We start from the raw sequence: 27465 nt of genomic DNA, 5'->3' as shown, positions 1-27465 counted from the left end.
TCATGTTTATTTTGTCACTGCAATTCATCTTTATTGCTAAAATTTCCCCGTCGTAGTAGAACTTTCTAGATCCCCGACTCAAAGTGTCTTGAGCTTTTTGTCAGCTTCCAGCTTCTCTTTGTAGACGTGTGGTGTGTGTGTGTGTGTTGAACTCATTTGTGCACACGTGTTTAAATGATTACTTAAATGTTTACCGGCTTAATTCCCTTTAAGCAATCAACCCAGCTAAGCATTAACACTATTTAAAGACTCGACAGTAGCGGCACGCGTGTGAACATCATGACCAAGTTAACAAGTGGTGTAACCGAGAATTATAGTCTGCAATTATGTGTCTACCGCAGCAGGTTTTTAACCCGCTGCTATTAATCCCGTTTGTTGCATGCGGTTGTGCATCAGTGCGAATTTACGCTGTAGTGACATTATTAACTCCAGATTTCTGCCATCAAATGTCACCGAAGCCATCAGAGCACAGTATTTGTTGTCATGATTTATGAGAACGAAATAAACGGTGTGTTTTATGTGTTCTTTTTTAATGCTGTTGCCATCCTTTTTTCTTCCCTTTATCACCCAGCAGCGTATATCTGGTGGCCCCGGAAAGACCGGACGGAGTTTCTAATTGGCTTTGTGTGCAGGTGATGCTATCCAACTCCAAGCACTACAGCGTCACCTCAGCAAAAAGAACGAAAGTCGGAACCATATGAAGAAGAAAAGAAAGTCATCTCAGAAAATAACAACTGCTGTACTATAATCCAAACCTCCTATAACTTTACAACCTGGTTTGGTATGATGTTTCACGTCAGTCTCATTCACCAATTTCCTTCCTCTGTTATCTTTTGTTTTGGTTAGTTTTTAGGGAGTCATTTTAGTTTTAACTTTCATTTTTGCGTCATTTTATTTGATCGTATATTTGTGTAAATGGATTTTTGTTTGAAGTTTGGGGGTCATAGCCAAGAATATCTGCAAGTCATGTCTTCGTCATTGGAGTGTAAAGGAGAAATGATTGGATCTTCCATTCAGTCTTTTCTGCAAAAAAAAAAAAGCTCAGTGTGGAGAGAAACGGAAGGAAAAAAAAATTAAGGAAACTTTAAAGAGTGTATCAAAGTAATAAATCTTAGTAGCTGTTTTATTTCTTGTGATGTCTCATTGTTAACCATGATTACCTATTTTTGGGCAATACAAAGAGGACTCCAATATTTTTATGGTCCTTTTTTATAAGTGTTGTTTTTGTTGTTTAGAAAAATATATATATATATGCTATAACAAATTTCATATAACTACATTGTGAATTCAAACTTGAGAAAAATAAATGTAGCTGTACATATTATTCCAGTCACTGCATATAACCAACTCAGTGAAAGAATAGCATATTTTTGTGATGGTGTGTCAAAAGAACATGTTATAGCGTGTGAATAGAGGAACAGCGGTAAACGGTGATTATACTTTTTCTGCTGGAAGACGGTAAAACGACCCCAGAGACAAACAGAACACACCTTCTCTGTAAATACCCGAAGCCGAATAATTTTACAAGTGTCATACCAGCAAATTTACAAGTGAAATGAGTTAAATCAACAAAAAAAAAAAGAGCCTGATTGGTATCTTTTGTTTAACTTTTACGATATCAGTATCATTTCAAGGAGAGAGAGAAAGTTGAGAAAAAAAAAGATTTCATCCAAAGCACACTGTACTTCGATGTGAAGATTGGAGCTTGAAGCGGGCATTTTACTGTGCTCTGAGTGCGTCCTGACACTTTTATACTCTACAAAAGAACTTAGGTGTTTGTTATTGTTTGTTTCATCCTACTTGTTCCCGATGTGTTTTGTGGAACACGAGATCTGGGCTTTGTGCTGCAGCCTTTATGTGCCGATTGTTCTCTGAATCTGTTCTTTTATTATTATTAATATTATTTGACTTAATTAGGAAAGTAAACATTTTGATACCATACCTCAGCTTTTGCGAGTTCTGTTGTGGAATCATCGGCAGGTTTTAATTTATTCTAGTGGCAAAATAAGGAAAAACACTGAACGGTAATAAAGCGAGTAATCATTGCACTGTGAGTAGTAAAGTACAGGCCATTTTCCTATTTGCACATGTATATGTCGGCTTTTTAAAAAAACGGCCCTGTGCTTTGGGATAGTATGAAGGATGTTGGCGTTAACGTATTCTCGTCACTTCAGAGCTCTGAGGTGAGTCAACAGCTTGGGGAGCCGTAACCGGTATGTTGCAGTGTACACTTGGATCTCTTTATATATTAGAACCGTGTCTCATCTAAAGATATTTATACAGGGTTAAAAGATGACACAGAATTATTCACTCGTGTGTATGGCGAATGATTTTACTCACGACAAACATTTAATAATAATATGCTCCAGTCCGGTTTTTAGCAGTCATCCATGGAATGAATGGTGTGTTTTCTGAATTACTTTACCTGAGGAAGGTGTGCTTGTTTTTTTCATTTTACCTACTTCTTGTCTGATTTCTTTTATTTCAAAACAACCAGGTAAAGAAATATGCTGGATACTTCTAAAGTAAATGATATGGAGGTGTGATCAAGTAATAATTTAAAGAGTAAAGAAAAAAAAACTTGTAATGTTCAAATGTAAAAGAAAACAAGAAATACAAAACTATAAAAAAGAAAGATGCTTCTTTGCTGATTTCACGTTTAATCAGAGTTTTATTGATACTTTGTGGTTTATATATTAATACTTGTAATATACTATTAAAATGTACTGTGCATCCATTGCTTTCTCTCTTTCCATTCCCCATTCTCAAAGGTCCTTTTGTTGGTCATTCATGTATTTCATTAGTGTGTAAAGAAATCACAGTTAACTTGTAAACAGAGTGCTGTCTTTGATACCAGTGTAGTGGTCTTTGTTGTTCTCCCTTGCTCTACCTCTCCTTTCTCTCATATTTATCCCCTCACCTCTCGCGCTCTTTTTATATCTCCTGTAATTACAAAGTAGATGTTATATAGGACTCATTAATATAATACTTGTAGTGAATAGTGGATTTAGGACCAGTCAAGATAGACCCTACTCTAAATGATCATGTTGTTCTGAGATTTGCAGTCAATTATTTTGATAGCGGTTCGTAGTAATTTATTCCCTGTATGTTTTGTTTTTGGTTCGGTTTTTGCCACTCACATGGTTTCAGCTAACCAAAGCTCTCATGGATCAACAATAGAGAAACAGTTGCTGTGAGATGGAATTGTACACAAGGCATTATTTGGATCCCCACCCTTGAATGTTTTAAAAGGGGTGTGCCGTACTACCTTAAATACTAACGCTAGATATGCAAAACAGTTTTTTTTTTATTACTTTCTAAGAGGGACACAAGTTATAATCATGGACAAAGATTTTATCTATGAAGTATTTGCTATTTTTTTAAGAAACATGCCAATGATTATCTCACCAGTCATAATACCAGTCATACCGTTTAAATAGCATGTTTAGACCGTCCTTATTTCTCTAAAAGACTGATCAATATGTCTAATCATTCAAAGCATAGATTCTGAGAGCGAGCTTTTGTTTTAATGAGCAATCAACGTTATTCACTCATATTGATATCAAGAGAAGCGTTAGTTTTGACATTTTTTTAAAAGGCCTTCTGCAAAAGACTGTAGACTTTGGTCTTCAGAGCAATATTAGCAGCTGTTAAAGACTTTGCTGCGAATCCGGGGACTCCCGTCTCCTCTGATATTTAAACTAGTTTAAAAGCTCTCAGCCACAATAAGGTACCATGTCGAAGGACCTTCATTATTCAAAGACATTAGATTCCACAAACAGCCGTTTCGGGCAAATACAAACCCATTAGAAAGCATCAAGCTGTGTCACTCAGCGAGTTATGTCTTGAGTATCATTTCAATGAAACATAATTCAGGTTTATCTGGGTTATCTCATTATTTTACCTCATGGGGTCTTAAATTGTAATCCCATTACATTGATAAATGACGTTAATGTCGATTTGTTTTTCTCATCCAGTATATACTGTCAAACTACATGCACTAAGCACAGTATTTCTGCTTTTATTATGATGCTAAAAGTCACATTATCCCATTGAACCGGAAAGCATACAGGACAGTGTGTTACTTAGAAATAAATAGACAATGTCCACGTATTAAATAATTTTTAACTTAATTGTAAAAAGATAAAAGCATCTAATCCCATTGGACAAAGCAGGGAAATGTGGTATCTGGAAAAAGCAAGGAAAGCTCAAATAACATCTATTTAAAGAGATTACATGTTTCAAGTATTCATTTTCACCATTTTTAGTGTTAAATATGTCAGTAGAAAAACAATAATTCAATCGGTGTACCAACTTATGTGTAATGGTAAAGTTAGACAGGGTAAAAAAAAGTGTTCCTCTTGTTTCATTTGAAGCGTTGCTTCGTCCTTTATTTGAATATTTTATCAAAGAATAAACTAACTCCAACCACTTAAAAACCAATATTCGAAGCTTGTTGGGAGCCGTAGTTTCTTTACATTTTGCGTGCAACAAGTATTAAATACATGATTTATCTTTTCTCCCTGCCTGGTGGCAGGTGAACCCTTTATGACCGATGGCTCCTTTTCCCTCACACAATATAAAAATGGACTTGTCCATTGTTTTGTGATCCTTTAGCTTGGACTTTAAGGTAGCATGGCTCGGTTGCTGTAATTTCATTTTATCTCAAACTGACAGCAGTTTACAGCTAATGAATGTTACACATCTTAGTAGATTAGCTTATCCATTTGGAAAAAGGGGAGGGGTCTTGATTTAAATAAAAAAATATATATAATCAAAAAAGAAAAAAAGTCAACCTGGAATGTGTTGACATTTGTAGTGTACTACCGTATCCATTTAAACTTGAATCTTGAGGCAAGTGCTAGGCAATGGCCAAACAATTTATCCCATCCGCTGTGGGAGAAGCCCCCCCTGAAACGCCACACACACCTGTGAGATTTCTGTCCTCTGGAATCAGTTTTATGGATAAGAGCGACTGTCTCCCTGGAGCAGGGACATCAGACGAGGACAGTCTCTGTTTCCAATTCATACAACAGACTTTGAAGGCTCATAGAACTTTCCTAAGCATTTGTACCAAAGAGCGTGTTATTCATTGGGGTGCTAATGGTTTCAAAGCGTTATGTACGATGTACCATTAGGCACAACGTCCCGTATCCCCCAGGATGCTGGAGGCTGTCGCAGTGAGCACAAAGTTAGTCTCCTGGTCCACAAAGCAACTCTCAACCAACCCAAACCTTTCTACTGTCGGCTCTCTTGCTTCAGAACAAAGATCGGTTTGTGTTCACAAATTTAGACTGAAAGCCTTCGAGGTGACAGAAATAGCAGGAGTTCAACTGTTCTGTCGCGTTTCAGGGCGAGTTCCCCCCTTCAGTCCAAAACCACCGACATCTCTCCAATGCTCATTGCTGAATATACACAACCGCGATGTATACGTGTATAGACGAATACATCTATACATTGTCAATGTATACAATGTTAGACTGGAGACCTCAGCTGTATACAGTGTACTCTTCACACGGCGCACACCCAGGTTCATTATTCGCTCCTTCACCAACGCGTGAGTTCACCCCCCCCGGCGTGTTGTGGAGTTTGGAGCAAACCGCGCGGCCTAGAGGGGAGCCTGGAAGCTCTCCGGGCCGCATGGACGGCAGTGTGAGGCTCTGCTGTGCTTCCGTGTTTCTGCAGGCTGAGGCACCGAGCTCTCTTCACTGCTGTCAGCCCATTCCTAACACTTGCCCCCTTTTTTTTATGTTAACCGACTTTTTATGGCGAGAGACAGACAGACTTGACTGACATCTGAAAGCATCTTTCAGGTTATCATATGGCTTGCTTAAGCCCTGTTGTAAAAATATACTAAAAGAAAAAAAGATGATAATGACAATAATAATAATGGATGGGGGTCTCTCACATATCAAATGTGGAAAGTCTAATTTTATATTTGTATTTTCAAATAATAATATTGACAAAAAATGTCTGTGAAAGGTTTCCATCCTCTACTGTGGTCCAGAAATTGATGTGTCTGTCTGGAAAATAAATAAAATAAACTGAATTGTTATATGACTTGTTTTCACTGTTTTTATTGGGGGGGGGGGGGTAAACCTTTATATATATATTATATATATATATGTAAAAATATAGATTTGTTTGACCTGATCTCAACAATTCATCCAAGAATTTCAAAGAGACACTCTTTTCCCATAGTTCATAGCCTCTGCTGGCATCCCATAACCGGATACTTAAGGAGAAGGCTTGTGAGTACTTTCCGTTTAATACTAAACTGCCGGACCATATATATATATATATATATATATATGTTTCCATTCTGCTTTTTCGATCCTTCCCTTTCCCTCATCAAGTCAGCAGGATTCTGTGATGCATTCGGGAGGGAAACGTGGAAGAAAATAACCACGGCCGTGTAATTCTGCTGCCCCTCAGTGGTCTCTCTGGTGGGTGCAGCGCTTTTAGGCAAACCAAGCACAACATCCAACGGTGCTTTATTTTTCATTAGCAGTATCACATGGAGAGCATCAATATTAGCTAAAGGCTCAGCGTATATTCAGCGGCTGTGATGAGAAGATGTGCAAACAAGGCTCCTGCGTGACGGGCCTGTTTAGAGCTTCACAATAGGATGGACGCACACGTAAGGTGTTGAGTGTGGTGTCTTTTAGCACTGGACGATTAGTCTACCTTTTACCTGGGGAGGAAAATATCATATCGGATGCCAGAAACTTTATTTTCCGAGGTGACCCAGCCAGTGATTCGCTGAAAAGGTAGAAATATTTTCTGCTACCTAAAACCAAACAATTCAATTTTTTTCTGTTCTCTTAAGATCAAAAACACACGATTGTTTCTGACGACTATTGTGACACATTTTTCTAATGTAATATATCCTGAATATCTTTCACTGGTAGCCATAAGCATATCATGGTATCACCATAATTCTTATGTAATGGGTATTCTCCAGCAGATCCTGAAGGTATTTTTGTACATGTTTCTTCTTATATATGAACATAGTGGCATTGCCCCATTGAAATTCCTAAATGAGGATTTTTAATGTGGACGCTTGTCAGGTGAAGCAACAGTCCCGACAGCTTCATCACTCATTCAGACGAGGTGATCTATAATTCTGACTGAGATCAATACTGTTCCCAGCTCCTGTTTTTTAGTGGCGAGGCGCGAGAAGTTGAGATCACGCTGCAGTCATTGTGTTTGTGTAATGAGTGAGAGGATAATCCCATCAACAGTCTGGACTATTGTTTAACTCTCACGGGTATAAGGTATGTGCATACATGACATTTAAACACACAACATAAAACGGATGACGTCAGTCAGTCGGAAGTTTAACTTTTCAAATATTTCCAGATATTTGGGTTAGACACAATATTACAAATTGCTTTGAACAAAAAACAAAACAATACAAAGAAATGTATAAAAGTAGTTTTTTTGTTGAATCCAAAGCAAAATATATATACAAAGTAACAGTGGGCACATAAAAGAATGTCTGTAGCTCTGTGGTTTTACCATTTAGTCATTAACCTTCAGCAGATCAGACAGAGTTTGTCCAGATTCGTGGTCACTGTAATTAGCAGACAAATTCATCCAACAGTTGATCATTGCTCTCTTCTCTGTTTTTAACTTACAGGCCTAACTGGTTGACCTTTGCATTCCACCTATCTTTCATTAAGAGCTAATTAAAAGTGCCATTACGATCAGAGACCTAGACACTCACCAGCCCTTAAAAAGAAGGATTCAGGTCTTAGGTGGAACATTGCAAGCAGACAAGCAGCAGTCATTATGGGAGCTAAATGTCAGCCCACATCAGAGAAAAGGAAGCTGTTATTAAGCTGTGGAATCAAGGTTTGCTTTAAAGTTAAAATGTCATTAGTAATATTTGAGCAGCAGGGCCCATACTATGAATGTAATATAATCACCTGTTCATCTAGATGATCATCGCTATCAAAATATACTGTACAATTACCACAAATGCACAATTGCCTAATGAAAGTGAGCAATTTATTTCATATAATTTACTGTGTATTTATCTCCAATAATTTTACATTTACGTGGCAGTATTTTAAACGCCCGCGACACATAAATTCCAGATTTTCCCAACTTTTTACAAGGCAACAGACACACATACACGCAAACTTTGCCAAATATGTTTGCGCCGTGTCACCATCTCTCTTGATGGCCTCACCTCGTACCAGAGGCTCTGTGCAAATTTCCCCTGGGCCGCCGCTAACAGGCCGAATGTGACAGCTCCCGGCGAACACAAACAAGACACAGTGTGCAGGAATGCCACTGCGAGGAGGACGCTGTAACAATGCTCGGCCCGCCGCGGAGGTGTAATGAAGAAGAGGCAGTTCAAGAGGCGTTCTGCTGCCACCTCCGCGTGTGTCTGCCTGCGAAGCGAGAGGAGGGAGCCGAAGAATATCTGTCCGCCATGCATATTCATGCAGCCATGCGCTGCTGCCGGAGACTCACAACCCCAATCCTCCAGCCTGAGACGACACCTCGGGGCCCCTCAGCATTTATTAACGGTAATTAAGAGCCAGTCTGAGATGCTGGCATGTTTAATTGCTAATTAGGACGAGGTTAGCTATGGATGAATATGACAGGTATTTATATAATACATCAGCCTAAATAATCAAGCTGTGTTTATACCTTGGAAACAAAGAAAAGGTTGGGAGGAATCCAGCATCCTTGCAGGAGAACTGGTATTGTAGGAATTCAAGTGCAATAATGAGCAATGTTCACTGGATATGCTCTTAATTTCATGTGCATCGCTAAATTACCTCCCAGCACAGCCATGTAATGGTTGCTCCTCTTTTGAAGCGGAACATTTTTTTGACAGAGCTGTGTAATAGAGTCAATAGTTGATGGGAAGACTGCTGTGGATGGGGAGATGAGGCACTCAGGTGGCTGTTTCCTCCCAGACTCCAGGCCTAATGTAGCCTTTGGCATGGAAATTGACGTGACATTGATGGGCACTCTCCCGCCAGCAGAGAGTCATGGGCCTGCACTGCCTTCCAATTCACTAATAATTGCTGATTAAAAACTAGTTAAGAGTCCATGAAAACCCAAATGCGCATTAACCAAATGACCTTCTGGGAATGGCAAATAGTCTGCAGCGAAGAACGCGGACAGCTTCATATGTGAAACTGGTCCCTGGATTGTTTTTGAGAATGTGGAGATAAGAGACAAACAGGAGCGTGCTGTGCAAGACTATTGAGTTTCTCAGAAGAATGAGTATTATTGTGTCCTAATCCTCACAGAAATTGTCCTTGAGCTCATACAACCTTTTCCTTGTGTCTATCAAACTGACTAGCACATAATCCTTAACACTGTAACACAATCCAATAGATAAATAAAACGGTATAGTATATAATGTATAGCTCTAAAACATTAGTTTTTTAATCATATTGTAGCCTATTATTATATTGTAGTTCAAATGAATTAGCTGTTTTTCACGTTACTAAAGTAATAATAGATTGAAATGAAGAGTATCTACATATTTTAGAATTCCCAGGGATTAGATAACTGCACTTAGTTCAATTTGATGTTTTTCAGTGTTCTCTTACCATAAATAATGCTGAATAGAATTTAATGGGAGGTCTTAAGATCAGGAAAATTAAGATAAAGACGATATTGATCATTAACATGTAGACATTTTGTTTCTACTTTTTGATGATGTTGCTGCTTTTATAGGTTGTTACTCAGACGTTTATGGTCATTAATATCATGGGAATGGAATTTAAAATACAGCGGAATGAAACATACACTCTGAGTCTGTTTTAAACCAAAGTAATAACCGATATCAATGTTTCGATGTGCAAGCTAGCCAACTGCACTAGAAGCAAAGGAGGCCATGAGCTAACTGACTCAGAAAATTCACAAATTGTGTCCCTCTTTTCTCTCATATTATCCAACAGATGAGGCATCGCATGCTGCTTACAAAGGCCATCGGTTTTGGCCCACATAAGAGAGGATGCAGCTGTCTCTGCATTGTTCATCATCATTGTCCTCATGGATCCGATGCTCCAGAATCAATAGCTGCCTCAGAGCAAACTAGTGAGCAGCAGACAAAAGAAGCAGGTAAGAGTGTCAATTATCACTGGAGGACTGAGCAAAAATACAAAGGGAGGCGGGAGCGGGGGGGGCGGGAGGGGAGGGCTGGGTGGGAGGGGTGGGGGGGGGGAGGGGTACTGTGGTGCTGTTTGTGTGATCATTACCGATGGATTAATGACTACTTGGTGCTGCAAAGTTCTTATAAAACTCACAAGATATACCGTCAAGGACAGCGACTGTTGAGTTGATTACTAGTCTCCGCTGTGCTGTGGCATCCCGAAACTAGTATGACAGCAATTAGCTTAATGAGAGACGAGTTAGTAGTTTGACAAACTGTCTTTATTGCCACCAGGTCAAGAAGCGTGCTAAATCTAATCTTGTTTTAGTTGTCACTAACACATTGTGGCGTAACACGTCAAAATGGTTCCCATTGTAAAAACATCCCCGATAAACGTACCGCCTCGTCTAAATGGCACAGATCTCATCTAGAAAGCAAGGCATGCAGTACATGGATGAGCCCCGAAATATTATTTACACTGTTATTTGAGAAGATGAGTTCAACACCTTCAATACTGTGTTTGTAGGACGTGCAATGTATTAAAAACCTGAAATAAGAAGAAAAAGAACGGCTTCATAAGAGCCTGCATATTTAGCTCGACACCTCTGATGTCAGGCAGGAGCCGTATCAAAGCGCTGCGTAATCCAGTTGTGATAAGGTATCATCATTTCTGTTACAATACAAACATTATACCCTGCTTAAACCCAGAAAATCCGTTTCCCAACCTCTGAAGTCAAACACCAGTGAGAGCGGTAACCTACCACGTATGATAAGAGACAACAGGTTAGCGCTTATGTACACACATCAGTTATGAGGGGATTTGTATCAAAGTGATTTTACACTTTAATAGCTGCCAGTGAGAAATACACCAGAGATTTTGAAAGCAACTTTAGTGTATGAAGGTCATTATTATACCTCATCAGCAAAATTGACCAGCAGCATAGCAATGCAGTAATGCATATAACTCATGTTACAAGTGTTTTAAATCAAAACAGCCTTCATATACTGCATAGTAGTAAATTATATTGCACAATCATCAAAAAAATAAAATCACAGCAGAAATGCTTCCAAACTGTTTACTTTAGTTAAAGCTTAATGCCAATATGAAGGTAACCTGATACGGTGTTTTGTTTATTTTTAATCAGCTTTTTTTCTATTTTTTTGGGTGTAGGTGAATCTAAGTCTTGGCAGGAAGCTCTTGCTGTTTTAGTTTTTTTTGTTCTCCCTTGTATTTGTGTGTTTAAGTCTGTGTGTGTGTGATTGTGTGTTTGTGTTTCTGCTTAGACAACACATACTCTTATCAATCTCTGCACAATAACAGTTCGCTAATGTTTTGAAAATAGCTTTCCCTTCCCCTGCTCCAGCATTGTTAGATGTACGCACAATTTCATAAACACAATCAGTGCGCTGAATGGCGGCACTGATATTCTGAAAAAAAAATCTCATTATTGTTCCTGAGCTATGGAAAAGCAGTCAATGGCCCATATCACACATAATGCCCACTCCTCCTCCTCCTCCTCCTCCTCCTCCTCCTCCTCCTCCTCCCCCACAGCAGCCCAGCATCACACAAAGCTTAATTCCACCTAAGAACAAACAATATGCAGCAGTTTACTGAGGGAATATTACAGATGACCCAAAATGAATAACCCGCGGACCGGCTGCACTCGCCTTTCTGTCTGCAGACGACACGGTAACCCCGCTGTTGAGATCACCGGGCTGCACCGCTGGGGACATTGTGTCATCGTGCACTTATTTTATGTACGTTCAGCTGAGGTGCCGTCTTCATAGCCAGACTGTGACCTGTCTGATTTCAATAATCGAAATCTGGATTTCTTTAGTGAAGCGCTAAGGACACAAAGTGACCTGTGTCACAGTGTCCGTCTATGGATTTCCAGTCTTTTGTGAACCGCTCCATCTTCCCTTGTCTCATGAACAAGTGTCAGAGAAGTGGCCACAGAGGAGTACAAGTAAACAGGAAATGAATGATGGGCCCTGTGGGATTATATTGAAACCTGAGCCAGCACTGCACCCATGCCCATGTCGCTGGCGTCCGTGTCCAGAATGAATGGCAACATGGGGTCAGGGGGAGTGAGGATGGGGGCCTCTGTCAGTGCCTTCTGGAGGGAGTTGAAGGCTTGCTGGCACTGTGGCGTCCAGGTGAAGCCCCTGCCCTGCTGCAGCAGGTGGTACAGGGGGGCGGCTGTGCAGGCGAAACCTCGCACAAACTTCCTGTAATATGAGGCCAGGCCAAGGAAGCTCTTCAGTTGTCGTTGGACTGTGGGTGTGGGCCAGTCTCTCACTGCCTGCACTTTCCAGTGTGCTGATGCCTTCTTTCCCCAGCCTGTGACCCAAAAACTCCACCTCTTTCCTCATGAAGCAACACTTTTGTGGGTGTAATTTCAGGCCCGCCGCAGACACTCTCTGCAGCACCAGCCTCAGCGACTCCAACGCCGTTTTGAAGGAGCTCCCGTGGGCCAGGATGTCGTCCAAATACACCAGACATCTCTGACGGGGAATGCCAGCCAGCACCCCGTCCATGAGTCTTTCAAAGGTGGCCGGGGCGTTGCACAGGCCAAAGCTGAGGACCCGGAACTGCCACAACCCCCTGTCCATACACAAGGCCGTCTTTGGCCTCGCTTCAGGGCTGAGTGGCACCTGCCAGTATCCGTTTCGCAGGTCGAGTGAAGAGAACCAGGAGGAGCCAGACACTAAGTCCAGTGACTCATCGACCCTGGGTAATGGATATGCATCCTTCTTGGTTACACTGTTCAGCGGTCTGTAGTCCACGCAGAATCTCATCTTGGGGTTCTTTTTTTTCGACACCATCACCAGCCCCGAGGCCCATGGACTGTCTGACGGTTCGATAATGCCAGCTTTTTGCAGCTCTTCCGCTGCTCTGTCTGCAGCCTCACGGTGAGCCATGGGGAGGCGCCGGGGACGCATCTTGATGGGTTGTGCATCCCCCGTGTCGATTTCGTGTTGCACCAGGTGTGTCAGGCCCACTTCGTCTTCTGATGCAAAAATGTTTGTAAAGTCAGATAACACCTCCCAGAGCTCCTCCGGCTGCCATTGCTCCAACTTGTCACAATTCTGTCTCCATATCTCCCTCACCGCAGCCAGCCTGTCCGTCCCCTCCACCGTAGTTGCGTCGGCTGGGTGAGGTGAGCCGGAATGTGCCGAGCTGGGCTGGACGTTGCTGGGGGCATGAGGCACCAGAGGCAGGGCACTGCGGACTTGCCGCTCTCGTCTGGGGTCTTTGTGCCATGGCAGTGTGTCTCCACGGCTGTCCTGACCAGGGGGCGTGGCTTTGAGGACCCTGTAGGTGGTATCATTCTGGTCAATGTGTTCTCTCCTAGATCCAGCAGGCAGCACGCAGACCTCAAAAAGTCCAGCCACAGTATACATGGGTCCTGCACCAGCGCCACCCACACTGTAAAATTTGTCGCCCAACCACCCACATTCAACGTCACCTTCCCCCTACCAAGCATAGGAGCCAGCTCACCAGTCACTGTCCTCAGCTGCACTGTAGTCTGCTCCAACTGCGTCCCCTCTGGAACCAACTCTGGCCGCATCAGTGTCGCTGTTGAGCCCGTGTCCACAAGGGCGGTACATGAGGCCCCACATATGTTGACAGGGACGTGGCCGAAATTCCCAGCATGAGTCCAGCCCACCACCATCGTGGACTCTCATCTGTTTCAGGGGGGAGTGGAGCCCCTCTCCCCCGTCTGTGCTGTTTGGCTCCCCCTCCTCCTGACGATGCGTCATGGGACATAGTGCCAGGGGTCCGTACCGTCCCAACTAAACGGGCCCCGGTCCGTTTCCCTGGTTGTCGGAATGCTTGGGGCACTGTCTGAGGAGATGGACAGGCTGTCCGCATCCATCTTCTGGGCTGAGCAGTAACAGGCACGCTAGTGCATCATCTGTGAGGCATAAGGCCAACTGTAGCGCTCTATCGTCCTCTGACCAGACGCCTGTGATACCAGTTCGAATCTTACCGGAGTACTTTGGTGTTTTACATGGGGCCCGGTAAGCATTGGTACCGTCATTTTGCCATACCTGCTGCGTGTTGACTCCGCTGTAATGCCGTTGTGGAACCGACGTGCGAGTGAGGACGCCTTCCTCACGCCCCCCGCTCTGACAGGGGTCAGCAGAGCCCATTCCCGCGTCGTTGGCCATGCTCCTCGCCGCCAGCTTCAAGCGGGCTTTGGTCTCCGCAGCGCGCTCAAACTCCGCCGCCAGACCCTCTGGCATAACCGTAGCTCACCTCTTCCTCCTAAACTCTTGGCCGTGCTCCTTTCTCGTGCGGCATGTCCATCGACCGTACACACAGCGGCTCCGCTCGGCAAGCCCGCTAGCCGGCTAGGCTAACGCCGGAGAAGCAACCAGTCCGTCACTTTTAGACTTCTGACACCAGTGTAACGCTCACCCCAGTGCTGCAGCGTAAATAAGGAGGCGATGACTGGCTTGCAACTTCGGTGCATTTATTTAGGTAACTCAGCATAATAACAACTGTAACTACCTCCTACTTTATTGTTCTGAGCATGCAGTAAATATAAAGTAAGCGCGTGAGGGTGGACATTGAGAACGGGGCCGGCAGTGTTCTCCAAACAATGATGTTCATAAGATCAGCGCTTCAGTCTGACACTCAATGTAAGGTTCACGGTGATCATCACAGATCACTAAACTTCAGGGAGAAAGCAGGAGATGCGCTCGGTTGATCCATTGTCCTTGTCGAGAATAATAAGCACGTATACGGTCCCATAGAAATGTGCGAGGGCATTTGATAAAGAAACTTCAGTTCTTGACAGTTATCACTTACTTAGTTGTAAGCAGTGTGTTTTTTGTGTGTTTGTGAGCAAAAGGGACATATTGTGCCTCCTATATTGTTTTCCCCCAGAAAGAGCCACCCTTTGCTCATCCTTTTTGCAGCAGTCCTGGAGTAAGAAGTAGCACCTCAGAAACACCGAAGCTTCCCACCGCAGTAACCATCAAACCCCACGTGTCCTCCGTGACGTACACAGGAATGTAGAAGGCGGTAAACACCGGTTCAATTCCATGAAAAAAGAGTTTGTACTGTATTGTGTGTTTGTGGTGGAAATACGCCACCTGCTGCGTCCACAGCTCCGTGACACTTCAATCAAAAAACCTCAGGTTTACAGGTGGAAAAACGTCACATACGGGGTGATCTTCAGAGTGAAGACAGGCCTTAATAGGGATTGAATAAATATTACTCCATGTATTATATTTGTATTACAAATATGTTGAGACATATCTACATTCTGCAGGTAAAATTAAGTTTAGAATGTAAGGCATTGATTGATACGTGCTTCAATTAAAACGTTATACCAACAGTATTTGTGAGACCATATTAATTCAGTTATGCTTCATCTGCTTATGAAATCGAAAGACTCTCTGCAGTGACCGAGTCAATGTGCAGTAATTCCACAAGGGGGCGTCATTGCACAACCTTAGGCCCATCTGCTTATTGGTCAGTCAGTATTTTAATAAAAGATGTAGCTGACGTATAATAAATTAAAAGTACTGGCGGCCAATTAAAAAGGTGTTTTTAATGATGTATTCAAGTGCAACTAGCATTTTACTGTTGACAGTCACGGTGGAACTTTACTTAATGTATTATCAGCTCTACAAGAGCAAAAAGCCTCAAGCCTCGACCTTATGAAGGTTTGTGGCTTGATCAGATCCTAAAAAGCCTATTTTCCTTAAACTTAGAAAAAACTCACTCCGTTGATGAACTTTGACGATCTAAAAAAACAAATGTAGCTCGAAGTAAGATAAGGCTTATTAACTTTGACAAATTGTCTTTTCATCATAACTTAAAAGGTAATCACATTATGTATGAAACATCTAAAGTAATTAAGAGTTTAAAAGTACAATATTCCCTCTCAAATGTAGTGGGCGAGAGGTGTTAAGTCAAAATGTAAACACGGAAGTAAACCATAAGCACCTCAAAAGGACAGTGTTTCTACTGAATTGTATATAGTTCATTTGCTTTAGCTGTGGTCCGATGCATTAGTTCAAGCAGCAAAGGTCGGTCCTGCTATTAACCTGATCTTCAGGCCTAGTTCTGTAGATTTTACTTGTGTGATCATGTAATGTGATGACTAGCCGACATGCTCCACTTGCTATCAGAGAACAGACTACACAAAACACGGAAATCCTGTTTTTGATATTTTAATAGAAACTATAATTGTGAACACTAGAAGTTATATATATCTATATAGATATATGTTGACTATTACATTGTTTGGAATTTGGGGGTTATCATGCTTTAAAAAAAAACAAAAAAACATGTGACACTCCTTTTAAGACATTTAAGTAGTGTTGTTTCCTCATATTTTAGGGAGGCAAGAGATGTGAAAGTGATAAAGGAGCAGAATAAAAAAGAAAACAAACAAAACTAGAAACGACTTGGCACAACTCAGCGCCACTTTTCATAATTGAACATTTTAAAGACACACGTCGCCCCTTTTTTAAAAACTTTATTTGTCATGTGTGGAATCAAACACTGTACCTCTCAGCTGTCAACGAGTTAAACAAAAAAAGCCCCTTAAATCAAAACATTTCAACAAGAGGCAAAGACCGTTTAAAAAGGAGGCTGCAGTTAAGTTGAGCACAAACACACAACAAAGTCCAGCATTTCCAGACGATTGGAGGATGAAGAAGCATCGATTTCAGCATTTATTTTCATCTTTTGAAGATTGCTTCTCTCGCACCGTACAACCACACGCTCAAAGTGACTCGGCTGCTACAGCAGTGCCTTTTCTTCACTAAATGCTCCTCAAAACCCAGCACGGTGTCAGGTAGCTGGTTATGACATCAACAACGTCCCCGGTGACTGACTGTGCGCTCGCCATTCACCTGCTGAATATCTGAGTAGTGTACCTTTGGCGAAAGCAGATTTCAGAGTTGTTGAACCGTACATTAATACCTCAGTCCCCCACATAACGTGATTAACATCACTACAAATACAAAAAAAATATCCTGGTAGGGGCCCCTGGATGCAGTGTGTTTCGATGAGTTTTGCTTCCATCGCAACTATTTGAAGAAATTAGTTTAAGTAGTTTGTTAAAAAAAAAAAAAATTAAATTGAAATAGTGTCTACATTAGCCTTGATCAGTAACTAGATCTAAAACTCACCAAAAAAAAAAAAAAAAAGACTTCTTGATTTTCTGTATGATTTATTCCTTTTAATCTCATCCTACTTGTGCATCTAAAATTAAATTAGGTTAGAACTCAAATAAAACCTTTAAAAAACATGTTAAAACACTAATTTGTTAAATCAGTTATGTGCTACTTCAGACAATAACTTGACAATGGACTGGCCCGAGTATACGCCAGCAAGCGGCCATCATCAATCCCATTCACACGGATTTGGGCTTTAGGTCACGCAATTCTGAAGACAAGCCATGACACATTCTAAAAGCTACTACACAGATGTTTCATTGCCTTGCGCGGAAACCATGCTGCTTAATAGACGAAACAGATTAGATGGAAGAAAACTTAACACACCATTGCAAATGTTACAAAAAAAAAGAACCAGAAAAAAAATGGCACATATATGGAAGCAGATTTCAAACAATCAAATTTGCTGTAAAAGAATATCTATTTTTCACACAGGCACCTGTACATGAAACAAGGGGGGGGTTTTGAAATATACGAGGAACTTGCATATAATTGGAAGAACTCTACGCACACAGCCACAAAACAACGAGGCCGAACTCGTCACTCACAACTTGGAAGCCTGCATCCTTGAGGTGATTGCACATCCTGAGGATGGAGGGTGGAGGTATGAGCTCCATGTGGTCAGCCTTTACGTTCTCAAGCCCCCCCCACCCCCCATTTGATTTCCCATCTACTCAGCTTCAAGAACCGTTTTTTGGTTTGCAGGCTACAACGCTAAATAATAGTTCTATCTTTATAAATGCATATTGAACATAGCCTCTGAATTAAGTGCTTTAAAAAAAAAAAAAGGATACTTGGGGTAGATTAGCGGATTTCCCTGTAGAGGATCGTCCTCTCAACAAAAAAAAAAAAAAAAAAAAAAAAGGTTTTAAGACTACAGTAACATCACATACCACTCTTCTGGATCACCCTGTTTTACACGTAGAGCCTATAGATGCATCCAGCCTGATCTATATGGCAGCATTGGGAACCTGATTATGTCACTTTGGGGTTTTGATCATGGGCAACAAGAACAAATTGAATTGTGAGTTTTGTGTAACTTGTGTGACAGATTTTATTTTTTTTATAAACGTGAAGATGGAGATGCTAAAAGGCCAAAATGTCTTGAAACGCCCTCGTTTCCTCATCCACCAGATCCAACACAACTGTTCTTTTTTAGCCTCTGTTGGTACACACGGCCATCTGGCGCCGCACAATGAGCCAAAAAACAAACAGTTTTAAATAAAGGGCTGACTGAGATAAAACCTGGAAGTTAACGGTCAAGACGACTGGCGTCTGTTCCCACTTTCCCTCTCTGCAAGCGAGCTGCAGCGCTCAGAGAAATGTACTTAAAAACTTAAACCCAGATTGTAGTGACCCGATTAAAAATAAAACACCACTGATGTTAAGCAGGAACAAATCAAGGGAAAAAGAGAAAATGAACCAAGGATTGCACGATTACAGTCTATTATACGCAGAAAACAGTGGTAAATAAAGAGGAAAACATTTTTAGAGCCCAAAATGACAATAGCACCTTGCATGCTATGACCATTATCCTCAAAAGTATTTGGTGTTTTAGACTCCAAGTCAACATTTCCAATTTGAGAACATTAGATTAAGGGTGACCATTTGGGGGGGGGAAAGAAAAAAAAGAAAGAAATCTAACATAGTCATGGCTTTATCAACACTACCTGAGTTACATTTAATAATTATTTATCAACTTTTTTTGTGTTTTTTTCTGAAGAGTAACAGCCCACAGCCATTCTTTCAAGGAGTATTTCTTGTCAGTACATGTAGATCTATCTAAAAATTAAAAGATAAAAGCAATTAGTTTACATAAAGTGCTATTAATCCACACATTAACCAAATCAGAACTTCTAGAGGAACGAATCCTGGACTATTCCTCCGTTATGTTGAATAAGCCAATCCTGATTTGGAGACAGTGATGAAAGTGTCACAGCTGGCCAGCTAGCAAATGTGGGCTCCCAGATTTAATTGGATCTTTCGACGCGAGGTCATTAGCGAAATTGACTTACGGATTTTGTGCTAACGGAAAATGCATGCAACTTTTTTTAAACCCCACCAGCATCTTGGGTGATTATTTTGTAGCTCCATACAACACATTTCACACATTGTATGGATCACATGGTGTTATTGCACACTGGTCTGCAAATGTTAACATTAAAAACGTAATAGTACAACTCATGTTCACATTTAAACACAGTTTGGCCAGTCGGGAAACGTAGATTAGTATTGCAAGTAATGATGTGTTACTGTTATATTTGAATGGAGATCAACAGTGACCTGGACTCATTCATTCCCACCAGTAAACATGCAACAAAAACAAAAATAACAAAAAACGATTCCATAAAACAGACCAAATGCCGACTCAAGAGATATTTTGTTTGTTTTTTTAAATCAATTACAAAAACGCAACATGTTCCTGACAATAGAATTTGAACAGTTTTTAAAGAGGAAAAAAAGCTAAATAATCTGTAAGGACATCCTGAGTCTTGCTGCTGAGGAATTAGCACAAAATGCAGAAGACCTTATTGGTAGAAATGCCTCTGGCTCCTTTAATTCTTCAACTAAAGACAAACCGTTTTGGATTGGGGTGAACTGTGTGTGTGTGTGTGTGTACATATATGAATCTGAATGCAAGAATACAGTTACATCCTAATTATCTGCATGAAATGTATGAAAAGCTTTAAGATGAAAAACATTTGGCCTTTAACAGACATGATTTGAAAATCTTTAGCACACCTGTAATAAACATTGAAATGAAGGGGCGTGGCTTTCCTTCGAATTGGGCACTTCTGTACCTGTGCTCTGTGGTCATACTGCAGTGCAGATAACACTCATGTTAGGGCAGAAAAAGTGAGTATAAAAGAAAAGGCGAGCAATTCTTGTCTGGCCTCTGATTTCAACCTACCAAAGAAAAAAAAGGCCTTTTGACAAAGATCTCCCTCTCCAGGATGGGGCCTCACCTGTGAGCTTCCACTTTACAGCTTCATTCCAAACAACTGAACCACAACTTCAAGGCATTCTCTGCAAAGTGTGCTCTCCTTTCGTTCTATAATTCAAGCTTGCACGCGACTGTGTGGGTATAACGGTTAACAGATCTACAATGAACCTATTTGAAGGCGTGAAGAAAGAAAATGACGGAGGCATCCCATAGTCAGACTGACAGCCGCCGCAGTTCGACAGGGAAAAGGCTTAGGGCGGTGCATTCCACGACACCTTCCTTTGTTGAACTCCCGAACATCAAGCAAGAGCCAATATCACAGCTCCTAAAGTTTGTATTTGTGTGGTTGGAGAGGCACAGAGAGTCTCCTTTAGCGTCCCTCCAGCGTGTCTGCGTGTTCGTCTGATGCCCCCAAAGAAGTCTGTTATTTCACTGGAGATTCGGTCATGCTAAACGATCAATGTTTTCACAGTTGTCCCTTTATCTGTCCGACAGGATTTATGGTTCCAAAGGAAGAGAATCACAGCTCACAGAGGAGAAGAGGGTAACAACAGTAGACCATCTACCTCACTGATCAGGTCCATCCTTGGTCTCATCATAAAACACTACTCTTTTTGGATCTACAGGGGGGGAAAGACAGTATTAGATTAGTGAAAAGGGTAACTAAATTTAGCCTCTGTTGAGGGATGTTTGGTACAGAGTATGACGTTAAAATGGCCTTGTTGACATTGTTGACGTTGTGTCTGCGTTAATTAAAACAGAGACAAAGGAGAAAAACGAAAGCAGCATGTAGCTGTAGGCTTATGTCTCTGCCTTTTAGTCACAACAAGGTCTTTTCATCTTTTAAAAATGAACTATTATGGGATGCTAGTCCATTATATAAATGGTCTTGCTGAAGGCCTAAATGCAGCCTGTGTGCACCAGTGTTCATTTCGTCGACGAAAACGATGACGAAAAATGTTCGTTAACGAACCTTTTTTCCATGACTAAGACGAGACTAAGACGTGACAAAAACGATCTTAAAAAATAAAAACTATGACTAAATCTATTCTAACTTTCGTTAACGAGACGAACATGTTGGTGGTTGACGAAGTCACGATAATTTTCCCCCCTACATTCGCACGCAGCTGACAGGCAACAGACAGGCGAAGTACGGCAGATATTAACGAGTCATGATGACGTCATCCACGAACCCAGAATGCTCGTATCGGTGCAGCGGTGGTTCTTGTGCACCGACTACGGACCGCGACGACTATTTTACGCTTCGGCGAGTTTGAATGTGGCTTCGTTAGTTTAGCTCAGCTGTCTCGGTTTAGCTGCCTGTTAGCAGGCTGAAGCCGCGCTGCTTCACAGAAACATGAAGACCCGTTTAAAGACTGTCGGACCTTTCTGCTCTGTTCTCTGGCGACGGCAGGCAGCGTTTCCAATAATGTATTTTAACGATTGTAGGACGTTAAGGGGTCTTTTTTGTTTGATAAGGAGTTTAATATGGCTATTAAATCTGACTAAAACTAGACTAAAACTAATTATATTTTAGTCTAGTTTTCGTCGACGAAAACTATACTAAAACTAAGAAGGTTTAAAATGACTAAATGTGACTAAAACTAATTTGCATTTTTCGTCTAAAGACTAAGACTAAATCAAAAATAGCTGCCAAAATTAACACTGGTGTGCACATGCGGCCATGTAGCCAAACTGGAGCAACCCTTATTTTTGTCTAGTGATTTATAGTAAGAGGCAAGTAAGACTTAGGACTTCTAATCATCATTTCAACCATCTATGGACTACTAGTTGGTCAAAAGTTGTACATTCACTCGCACAAAGTTAACATAAGTGGACTCGTGAGAAAAAAAGCAGTGAGACAAAAAAGTTAATTTACCTTGTTTTTGCAAGTTGAAAATGAATTCCATTTCTGTAGAGGGAAAACGCAAATAAAAGCAAAACATGAATATTTTCAGACTGTGCAATACTGTTAAAAAGTGTAATTTAATTAATTTGTCCTACATCGGCAAATCAGATCCCTTGAGATTTGCTTAGTTACAAGTTTCTTGTCAAACAAAAACGGCAGAGCCTGTATTCTCACACTTGATTCAAATTGCTTTTCAGAGGGATTGACCGGAAACTATGCAGCACGTAATCCAGCGTTAAAGATTGTAACTCTATCTCTATATTTTTCCACTCTGTCGAATACGAGCTGTATTACGTTCCCACTAATCACACCGGACATTTGCCTCGTACTGAAAGCGCTCAGCTGCCATAACACTAGGTGGCTTTTACTGTGAAGCAGAGGTTAGCACTCATCATAATTGTTCATCAAAAATCTGTCAAATGAATCAACTAACTTTCTCAACTCAATAATGGAACATAAAAACTATCCCCACATTAACTGGAAATTCAATCTAAAGCGTCACAATTTAAATGGCGGTACAAGTTAATTTGACAAATAATAGAAGGTCATAGTTACCTTTAGTGTGATAAGTGACAGCAGCTTTAATATCAAAGGACGCCCAGCTACACCTTCTGCCAATGTCTTTAGAGTGAGCCAGGTGCTTAGATGAGCCAAACAACACAGTGGTCAGCTGGCCCGGAGCAGGCTTAGCACCATTGTCTTTACTGGGAGGCAACACAGCAAAACCTGCACCCTTGGCCTCCACTTTAGTCTTGTCCTGGCCACATGGCTGCAGCTTGTTCTCCTCCTCACTCATCCCACGGGCAGGAGAAAAGGCCTTAGGCACACTGCAGGGGGCACAAGTCCTTCTCTTGGGGTCTTGAGCTAAAGTGCCGAGCTCAAAGAATGATGGGCCATCGAAGCAGGGCAGGGCAGCAGCAGCAGCAGCCTCACACTTGCCCGGCGGTGGGACCACAGCAGTCTTGTCCTCTGCGGGCACCTTTCCACCTGATCCTTCTGGCCCCAAATTGGGCTCATTTATGAAGGAAAGCCCCCACTGATTCTGGAAGATGTCTCCCAAGGCTTTCTGATTTGTCTGAGCAGCCGGCGGGTCGAGGTGACGAGCACTAGGGAGCACAGGTTGCATATTTAAAGGGTAGATTAAAAGGGTTTTTCTAAGCTCGTATGCTTCTCCATCTACAGGACTGGTTGTAGAGCTACAGTTACTTTCCAAAGGACATGCTACATTCTCGCCACTTGGGAAATAGGGGGCTGGTGGGATACTACCAGCAGCAGGAGCAAAGAAGGTACCCACGGAAGGGCAGCAGTTACCGTTTCCAGAAACCGGGCCATTAGTAAAGCTAGCTGAGGTGATGGTTTTCATAGCAGACATGGGGACCTGTGACAGTCTGACCGGAGGAGGCAGTGCCTCTCCTCCGCCTTGAGCTACTTTGTTGAGGTTCTCTTTTACTTTACTTGCATAACTGATCTTAGGAACAATTTTTGCACTGCTATTGTCCACAGGAAATACTGCCAGGGGCTTGAACAAAGTCCACGAGTCCTCTTTTGAAGGGGAGGACGGCTTGGCTTTGTGCCTTTCTTCAGTCTTTTTACCAAAGTTGCCAAGTATTTTGCCCTCAGAGTTCTTCCTCTGAGCTTCACCCGATGACGCCTCTGACACAACAGCCCGTCTGGCTGCCGAGTGAGCTTCTGCTTTATGGCCGGCTCTAAAGCCGTCGAGTCTAGAAGTCACTCCCTTGTCAGTCGCCTCAAGATGAAAAGCCTCATGTTCTTGAGTACTGCTTCCCTGCTGCATGTCTTTCTCCTTGTCTTTTAGCACATTATCAGTGTTCTTTGCGTTGTTACATCTGGCTTTACGCTTTTTCGGAGTAGTATATCCACCTTCGGAGCCGCTGCCATCATTGTCCTTGCTGTAGTAGCCATTTGTAATCAAGCCACAATTTACGACGCCATTTTGAAGCGACACTGGGTCGTTCTTATTCGTAGGTTGGCCCTCATGATGATTCAACTCCAAAACCTTTTCCTTGTCATTTCTAAGGTCCATATTCTTCTTAAGGTCCAATCCTTTGCTGCTCACTTTTGAAACAGTCGCGTAAGGCTTTGGCGTCGATTTCTGCTTCACATTTGCATGACTTGTGTGTCGGTTACAGTGGCTGCTGGGGCCATGAGACAGACCAACAGTGTCAGAGAGACGCGGATTCTTTTCCCACTCCTCCTCACGGACGTTCACTTTTTTAATGCCTGAAATGGGAAAGAAAATATGACCATCCCTTACTGAAGTATGCAGAAACCTCCCGAAAGTACATTTTCAAAATATTCTGTGTCAATTAATTTGACCTTTAGCCACAAATTAGAAGTCATGCAAAATATAATTGTTAGTTACGTATTTTTAATGCAACCATGAGTAATATAAGAAACTGATTAACGTGCTCCACCTGTCATACCTCTAATAATCCAAGTTCAAATTATTGGCATCATTCACAATCTAGATTCAAATGTCTGCTTTGCACATTGCATTTGACATGCTAGTTTAAAGCGAAGCACAAATGTGGAACTTAAAGTTTGATTATAGTCAACCTTTGTATTTTCTAATAAAGCATTGCAGCAGTGTTGAGAAAGAAAATTTGTATCCCAAACTGAGATATTCAGGATTTGAGTCACTGTTAGTTTACGCAGGTTGCGTTACCTGAACCTGCATCCAACACGTGTGTATTTTTAACACGGTACACACATACATTATGCCTCATTAATGTTTACCACATAATGGACTGTTACCCGTTGACTTTCCATGATGATCCAACATCAGAGACCAGTTGCACTAAGATGTAAATGGAGGGCTCACGGCAGCATTTGTGACAGACATCTGGACAGCACCCCTGAACCACAAATAGGCCTTTGCATCGAAGACGCACTGCTGTGTCAACGTGGGCCTTTAAAATAAATAGGGCTGCCCCTCACGTCCGTGGACTCACAAGCGCTGCATACAGCCCCTCCTCACTTAATGTGCATGTATGGTCTCGCTCGTTTTCACGGACGTAACGTCAACTGCGAGCAGACGGGAGGCCGACGCTTACGACCACACCGTCTGCGCAGCTAGTATCAAACGGGAACCGGGTTGTTGCGTGGCTCCACTTTGACCGGACGACATGCAACAGGCCTGTCACAGACGGCTAGCATTAGCTAGCTAACATCAAGCTAGCGGTCGACTCGTTAAAAAACGCCACGGCGCCAAGAGTGGCTTAATGTGGCGAAAGAGAGCGGCCTAACGTCTACGAACCACGTTTGTAAACTACGACAACGACGCGTCAGGGTTGCAAAGGACTTTGGTGATTGAAACGTGATTTAATAGACTGGTAAATAGCATTAGCTCGCAGTGGTACTCTTTAACATGGCCGACAGGAAATGGCAGCTCCGAACATTCCAGTGGAGCCGGCTCGCTCTCCTAAACTGGACAGAAGCACGCTGAAATGAATGATCCAAATCTGACTACGGAAAGCGATTCCCCGTGCAGGCACAACAGTGTCCGCGTTTTTAAGAACACACAGTGACCCAAGGAGATTTTCTGACAGTATGTTGTTGCATTTGCGAGATACAAATTGGCTGGTTAAACCGGCGCACAAGGTCAATCCCCGATATGTCAAAGCACCACCAGCGACAACTGTCACGCAACGTCAGCTAGCCGACTAGCTAGCCCGCTAGCTAGCTAACCTAACGGCTGGATTCTGCTCCGACAGCGGCCAACTATCGGTTTAAATCAGGAAGCTACTCGCCCTCCACAACGCGCCGTGAACTACCCGGAGCAAATGCGTGCGGTTTAAAATTAAAAGTCAACTCTCACACTACGCGCTCAGTCACATTGGCGATAACGCTAGTTAGCCGATGCTAGTTTGCTCGTTAACTTAGCTGACTAAGCCTAGCATGCGTTAGCTCACTTTTCCGGATGGCCCAACCTGTTTTCTTCGTCTGCGTTTCCTGATGCTGGCGCTGGAAGTGGCTCTGATCATGTTTTAGACAAGTTGTATGTTGAATAGAGTGTCTGTCCCCTCCGTGGTGGTGATGTTGCCTGTCTTGTGCCCGATCTCTGGGCTGTTCCTCCATCGAGGTGTAGAACGCCGGACTAGTTCAACCAGTGCGTTAGCTCACGGGGTCCAATCACTACCAGCGTGGGACGGAAGCTATTTGAAGCCTCTGTAAACGTCAGCAGTGTACGTCTAAAAATGGCACTATTTGGGGTTGTCAAATGCCGTGTCTGCTATGTATACAGTTACGCGGGGTTTATTTTTGCACTACTTTTAGATTTAGGCAGATGTCTCACGTGACACACAAACAACGGACAAGTGGTTTAAAATCTATATCTTCTCTGTGCGGGCAAAAGCGGGGTGGGGTTGGTGTGTGAAATCATATGACCGGAGGCGCTGCCACGTCCCCAAGAGGAGGACACACGTGCGGAGGGTCCTGGGGACACAGAGCCCACTCCCTAAATGGGAAATGTATCATTCAATGATTCCAGTTCACGTTAAGTGTTAAATATCTTCTACTTGACGAAAGAACAAATCGGCACTGTTACTATTTTTAAGAGTTTCTTTTGTTTTGGTATTCCATACTATGAGATACTTGTATGACATGTATCGTTTTTTTACGATAAATTTGGCAAAGGCATTTTTTATGGCAATAAATAATATACTGCAAGTGACTTTTTTAAATTGAAATGTCAACACTGTGACAAGCCAACACTATGACGTTGTATGGCATACTACGCTATCTGTTTTTAAATAATATTTTTCATGACATATTGTACTGTAACTTTTTTTACATTTTACTTATGTTGTATCTTACGACTATGATTATTTTTATGATATCATCTAGGACATACTTTTATTATTTTGCCATTTTTACGGCATATATATATAAGACATATATATATATAAGACATTTAAATGACATACTAAAACAATACATTTTGCATCACTTTATGAAATGCTACATTAAAACCTTTTTGTTACATATTATATTACAATACATAATATAAAACTTGTATGGCATACTATGATTTTTTAATAAAAATTGTACTACCTAATGTCTGCATTAATATTTCCGTCATCAGCCAAGCTCGCTTAATATTATGGGTGGGCAGTCATGATCAAGGATCTCTTAGAAGAATCCCCTTTTAAAATCTAGTTTATGCTGTCAATGGCATACTATGAGTGCATTGCAGACCCCCGGCCATTTGTTTTTTGGATACGTAATATAAAATGTCTTGTGCATGAATTTGAAGTCTTTGTA

General features: G+C 41.9%; 2 protein-coding genes across 20 annotated transcripts in view; one reads left to right on the top strand and one right to left on the bottom strand.

Moving 5' to 3' along the window:
• Nucleotides 1-6060, top strand: part of msi2b (musashi RNA-binding protein 2b) — a 206922-nt gene extending 200862 nt beyond the window's left edge. For 7 of the 18 annotated variants that reach the window (XM_078107401.1, XM_078107403.1, XM_040180143.2 and 4 more), the window contains one exon: nt 572-2737. In XM_078107401.1, coding sequence (XP_077963527.1) covers nt 572-616 — 45 coding nt within the window. In that variant the 3' untranslated portion in view covers nt 617-2737. Of the gene's footprint in view, nt 1-571 lie in introns of all 18 variants that reach the window. The other 11 variants (XM_078107402.1, XM_078107410.1, XM_078107400.1 and 8 more) reach the window with 4 other exon arrangements.
• A 10550-nt stretch (nt 6061-16610) lies between these two features.
• nufip2 (nuclear FMR1 interacting protein 2) lies at nt 16611-26576 on the bottom strand. Of its 2 annotated transcripts, none has more exons than XM_040181469.2 (4): nt 26133-26576; nt 22738-24423; nt 22153-22185; nt 16611-20893 (listed from the first exon to the last, which is right to left on the bottom strand). In XM_040181469.2, the coding sequence occupies exons 1-4, from the start codon at nt 26278-26280 to the stop codon at nt 20841-20843; spliced, it is 1920 nt and encodes a 639-aa protein (XP_040037403.2). In that variant the 5' UTR covers nt 26281-26576; the 3' UTR covers nt 16611-20840. The 2 variants fall into 2 exon arrangements, with proteins under 2 accessions (XP_040037403.2, XP_040037401.2); XM_040181467.2 differs by having other exon boundaries at nt 26115-26575.
• Nucleotides 26577-27465: the final 889 nt, after the last annotated feature.

This window comes from Gasterosteus aculeatus, chromosome 7, assembly GCF_964276395.1.
Source record: "Gasterosteus aculeatus chromosome 7, fGasAcu3.hap1.1, whole genome shotgun sequence".
NCBI classification, from domain to species: domain Eukaryota; kingdom Metazoa; phylum Chordata; class Actinopteri; order Perciformes; family Gasterosteidae; genus Gasterosteus; species Gasterosteus aculeatus.
The sequence above is the reverse complement of the archived record's forward strand: the minus strand, read 5'-3'. Positions and strand labels throughout refer to the sequence as shown.

Excerpts from the sequence above, each read along its gene's own strand:
- nufip2 (XM_040181467.2), bottom strand. The coding sequence starts at position 26,280 with ATGGAGGAACAGCCCAGAGATCGGGCACAAGACAGGCAACATCACCAC. Across the intron at positions 24,424-26,114 it reads AGGTTGGGCCATCCGGAAAA|GCATTAAAAAAGTGAACGTC; the intron begins GTGAGCTAACGC and ends TTCCCATTTCAG. Across the intron at positions 20,894-22,152 it reads TTTCAACTTGCAAAAACAAG|ATCCAAAAAGAGTAGTGTTT; the intron begins GTAAATTAACTT and ends CCCCCCCTGTAG.